Raw genomic sequence first — 5,317 nt, 5'->3', positions numbered from 1 at the left:
AGCAGGACAGATGAGAGAGCACCTACCCGCCTGACAGTGAGGGCACTCTCCTGGGAGATGGGAGATATGAGATGAAGACCCTGCAGCAGAGGAAGGACTTAAACTTGGGTCTCCCACACTGTAAATGACTGCTTGAACCACTGAGCTACTGTACAAGAGGAGGACATTGGTCTGCCCCACTTGTGAAAGAAGGGAGAGAGGTGTTCTCCTTTGCAGGGGGCAGTTCAAACTGCAAATCTTGCATGGAAGGTGGCATCTCCCCATGGCCCTGAATTCAATGCCTATGTCTTAGAGGTGGCCAGGATTTAACCTCTATTTCTCCCCAGGTATCCAGCTTGTAGCCACATTGGTCTAGACCAGCAGTTCCCAAAGTCTGACAGATTGTACACCACCAATTTAAAACAATACAACCCCAAGTACCACCAGCAAAGTTTCAGTTCAACTTTAAGTACCACCAGCAATTTTTTGGCATATAAAGTAATTATAATAACTCCGTTAGTGCGTACCACTGATAGGTTGTCCGAGTACTACTGGTGGTACCCATACCACCAATTAGGAACCGCTGGTCTAGAGGCAAAAGCAATCAGGACTCATAGTAGAGGTGATATCTTTTATTAGACCAACTAGTTTTTTGTGAAACAATATTAAATTTTTTTTTTATTTTTTTTTTTTTATATTTTTGCAAAAATCTAGTTGGTCTAATAAAAGATACCACCTCTCCCATTAGTCCTAATTGCTATTTCTCCCCACAAACTAGACAGAGAGATGCACCCTGGGTCCTAAATTCCACTTGTGAAGTCCACGTGCATTGAAATCCTCAACCCTGTGATAGCTATGGTCCTTTTTTGGGTCTAGCCCCTGGAGGAGTAGGAGTCGGTCTTCACTGGGCCTAAGAGGGAGTGCCACCTCTCAGCTAAACCCTTCAAGCTACCAGATCCTGCATCTTTCCCTCAGCCCCCTTTGAAATAGCTATTTCCCCCACATAAATAATGCATTTGCCGACAACGGACGGAGCCGGAGAGAGCATGTCACCCACCTAGCAGCCCGTGGGAATGGGTGGAGAGCCCTTTGCTGTTAGAAATGTAGAATCCCAGATGGTCCTTTTGATACGGGGCAGGATTCTTGTACTGATGAATCAGGACGATGAAGCTGATGGTGCCTCCTATCGTCACCGTGACGTTGGAATTGGCCGCGACGGACACTTCCAGGCCGCTGCTCCCCACAACGGCGCTCCGGTCGCATGGCAGGATGAGCCTTTCCCCATCATCCAGAATGACTTTGGTGGGTGTAATCTCTAGGTAGGATCTCTCTGGCTTATTGCTGAGGATAGTGATGGTGCTAAAGTAAGTCCGTTGTTTCTTGTGGCCGCTGGGAGGAGCCGGGGCTCCAATTAATTGCCCGTTCACGGTTACACCTTTAAGGAAATGAGAACCAGAAGTTTGAAACCAGAGCATATGAATAACTCCAGGCTGCTGCCCTGCTTTATATGTAACGGGAGCCTCATTTTTGAGTGGCCTCAAAACCATCTGGGGTCAGGCTAGATGATCTGTTCAGGTCCCTCCTGACCCTAGCTACTATGATACCTATGATCTCTCATGGGGCTACTTTATTCGGACTTAGATCACCAGCGCTAAAGTCATGAAGGTGGTCAGAGATTTGCATGCTTTCCCTAGGGCACCTCCAATACGCTCACCGATGGGTTTCAGAAACCACTCTTCTTCCACTGTGCCTCAGAGTTTGCACCGGAGAGGCCGGCTCGGAGAGCGAGATTGCCTCTCTGCGCAGAGCTCATTAAGACCATTCTTGGCCTAGCGTTTGCCGGCAAGAGCATCAGGTCTGGTCACCCTGGCTGCCTTTCAATTCAAAACTGGCCTCAAAACCAGAACTCATTTCCTATCAACCACCCGATGATAACAACAGAGGATCGTGACTACCCTGGGCTCCATCCAAGCCCTCATCACAGAGTGAAAAGCTGCCTATCCCATCATCGCAGTAGCAACTCTGGTCCTTTCTCCAAACAGGCCATTTCCTTTAACAAAGGGAACTGTGTTTTCCTTCCAAGTCACTCAATTTGATCCGCAAGAGCAGGCAAACAGCAGCAAAACAGTCTGGGGGAAGGTAGCGGGCTCATTGCCAGGAAGTTGATTTTATATTAAATAACAGGGGGGAAGGCAGACAGGGCTTGGAGCTGGGACCACTGCTACCAGCGTAACACAGAACAGATCTCCAACTCTTTCAGGGGGTTTTTTCCCCGCCCCCAAACTTTTCTATATTTTTTGCATTCTTGCTCCGCAGCTTTCCTGCTTAGGAATAATCCTCTTACAAACCGCCCTGCTTCAGAATCCCAGATCAGATGAGAACCTGAGGCAGGCGGCGCCCATCCTGATCTCTCCAAAGCAGATGCCTAATCATTTTGGTTTTCACCTTGCTTGAGGCATTCCTAGTTGGAAGCAAAGCTGTTTGAGTGCAATTATTACTGATCCTCTGTTAAAATAAACTGCTCAATGCTTTGGTGTATTTTTTTCATTGCAGCTCGGAAGGGACTCCGCTGAAAGCTAAGTAAATAGCGTGCGCTTGAATGCTAATAAGTGGAGCAGACTCTGATCCTTTGGATCTCAAGGGTTCCTTTCACTTGCAGCGATGGTTGCAACCCGTGGGCTGCAGAAGCTGAATCAGCGCAATCCGCTGAGGGTGCAAAGGAAGGACAAATCCCTCGCATAATCTCTAGTGGGCAGGGGCGCTGGCTCATACAAAGCATCACATGTTTGCAAGCTGAAAATGAAATGGCCATTTGTTTAACGGCTTGAGGAGCAGTCAAGTGCAGCCTACACACTATACATGGTTCAACTGGTCAGTCCTTCAGATTCAGATCAAGCTGGATGTGGGGACTCTGGTTCCCTGGTCCTCACTTCTGTATTAAATACATGGGGTAGCTGCAATCTGCTGCATCCTCCATCATGCAGGAAGTAGTTGCCTCTGTGGTTTCCTTCGCAGGGCAGTATTCGGACACAATATTTAGGACCCTTGGGTTCCACAAGCAGCCACTGGGATGGCACACGCATGACACATGCCATCTGCAAAAGGGCAGTAAAGCCTCCTTCCTTTGCAGGCTCATTTTAGTCCAGCTCATCAGGCATCTCATTGCTAAACATCCTACCTACAGGACTCCTGCCTGCTGCTCAGCTTTCCGCAGGGTAGCGGCAGCAGGATTCCCTATTATCTTACCAGACTCTTTGTGGTCAGAGACCAGTCGGAGAATGTCCCCGGGTTGCCCATCGATATTGAAGCAGACGGCTAGCTTGCTGGAGGGGAAATCGATGACAAAGTGGGGGTCCCCGTCCGCTGAGAAGACACAAAAGGGAGAAGAGGTGTGAGGGAAAGCTGCAAACAGAAGCATTCAAGTAGGGAATTTCACAAAACGCTTTGCAAAGAGCACCAGGACCACTGTCTCCCGCATCCACTGATACCTTAGGGCGCCTGTACATAACACGTGTACGCCCCTTATATTTTAAGGGGTTGATGTAGAAAGTATGTCTTTATTCTTGTTTCCACCAAAAACATTGAGTTTGGGGTGCAAAACAAAAGTGAAAAATGAAACATTTCAAATGGGAATCCAAATACTTCGACCTTGAAATGATCCTCCTCAAGGGAGCTGTAGTTTGCGTGCCTCCTGTTCTCATTTTATGTGCAGGTTGGACCCCATAGCTGGTCTACATCTCCCACCGTGCACTGAAATCTCCTCTGACTGAGAAGGCAATGAATAGCGACCGCTGCAGCGTATGGAGGAAAGGTTTGGCTGGGCATCCTAGTGGGAAGCAGGGACCTGTGAGTATTTAACACGCGGATTTGACTGTGAGGAGGGACCAAGGCAGCACCGAGGGACAAAAGCAGAATACACTTCTTTTGGTTTTCAGCTGAAAATCTTTCAATCTCTGAGCATTCCCGTTTTGCCTCTTTTTTTGTAGAAAGCAGATGCTTTTTGCAAAAAACAAGTGTTTAGTTGAAAACCCAGTTTTCCATCCATAAGACACCCAAATGAAGACATTTCCACCAGCCCCATGTTTACCTTCAATATTTGGCACAGAGAACAATAATCAAGACTATAAAGCCCTCCTGTCCCTCCACATTAATTTGATGCTTCAAGTAGATTTTCAGCTCAGTGGCTGACTCATCTGGGACCATTCAGCAGACAAGGGACATTCGGAGATTGGCCTGAGCCATAAATGTCTGAGCCATGTCTAATTTTCCTCAGTGCCTTGCTGAACTCAAATCCAGGTTCTTGGTTTGAACCAGTTGCTAAGTATTTAATGTACTAGAGGGATGTTGAATAGAGTGGGATGAAAATAAAAAGTTGCAAAAACTTAGAAAACAATATAAATGCAGAGGGGGAGGGTTATGGGGAGGCGTTTCTGAAACGTCAGCAGAATTGCTTGGAAAATCATTTTATTGCAACTGACTCTAAAATCGAAACAAATTTCTTATTGCTCCTTAAACAAACTGGCTTCCTTTAAACTATTGTGGGGAGAAGGGCAGGGGCCAGATCAGCCTGGATAAGTCCTACATAAACACACTTCCCTTTAGCATCCAACCTTTGCCACTATGCATATTGGATTAGACAGACCCGTGGCCTGAGGCACAGCTCTTATATATTGTGACGATAAAAAGGTTCACGTAAGATAGCACTCTGCCATGCTCCCTCGCTGGCCCTCTCTCTAGCTCTGAGTACGTCCCTGTCCTCTCTCCTCTTTCTCTTCCTTCAAAGTGACCCTGTTTGAATGGGATAAATTGGCCCCCAGATGATTTGCTACAGGAGGCTACATGCCACAGGGATGCACAATGGAGGCCTCTGTGCCTCAGCTGTTTTTTGTCTCCAGTTGCAAAAGTAGATGGGACTGGGAAACAGACACTCACCTGAAGTTTTGGAGATCCTGATTCTTTGTTTTTCTTGTTGCTTGGGCGCGCTGAGAGCTAGGGAGGAGAACGCAGCCAAAGTCACGTTAGAAACAGCAGAATAAGCAACATTGCAGCTCCGTTCCCAAAACACCAGTTGGAAAAATTGCCCAAGGTCAAATGGCATGTGACATACCCAAGGTCAAACGGCACATCAGTAGCAAGCCTAGTGCCATAAAAAGCCACCCTCCCCCCACTACACACACACACACACACACACACACACACACACACTTTCATCACTAAGGTTTCCTCTATTCATGCAATCAATTCTGAGGAAGTGCCTATTTTTAAAGCACGTTCCCCTCCAATGCTGTCAGCGTGATTTTTTTTTGTACCTGGCAGGGCCTTGTGTCCTTGCAAACCC

At 47.3% G+C, this 5,317-nt stretch overlaps 1 protein-coding gene across 1 annotated transcript in view; it reads right to left on the bottom strand.

The window, feature by feature from the left end:
• Positions 1-5,317, bottom strand: part of ITIH5 (inter-alpha-trypsin inhibitor heavy chain family member 5) — a 52,834-nt gene that overhangs the window by 3,741 nt on the left and 43,776 nt on the right. The window contains 4 exon segments of the mRNA XM_025213184.1: positions 1,037-1,414; positions 3,226-3,342; positions 4,912-4,968; positions 5,289-5,317. The exon segment at positions 5,289-5,317 is cut by the window's right edge and continues 32 nt beyond it. Coding sequence (XP_025068969.1) covers positions 1,037-1,414; positions 3,226-3,342; positions 4,912-4,968; positions 5,289-5,317 — 581 coding nt within the window.

The sequence above is a fragment of the Alligator sinensis genome, unplaced genomic scaffold, assembly GCF_000455745.1.
Source record: "Alligator sinensis unplaced genomic scaffold, ASM45574v1 scaffold268_1, whole genome shotgun sequence".
Lineage (NCBI taxonomy): Eukaryota > Metazoa > Chordata > Crocodylia > Alligatoridae > Alligator > Alligator sinensis.
The sequence above is the reverse complement of the archived record's forward strand: the minus strand, read 5'-3'. Positions and strand labels throughout refer to the sequence as shown.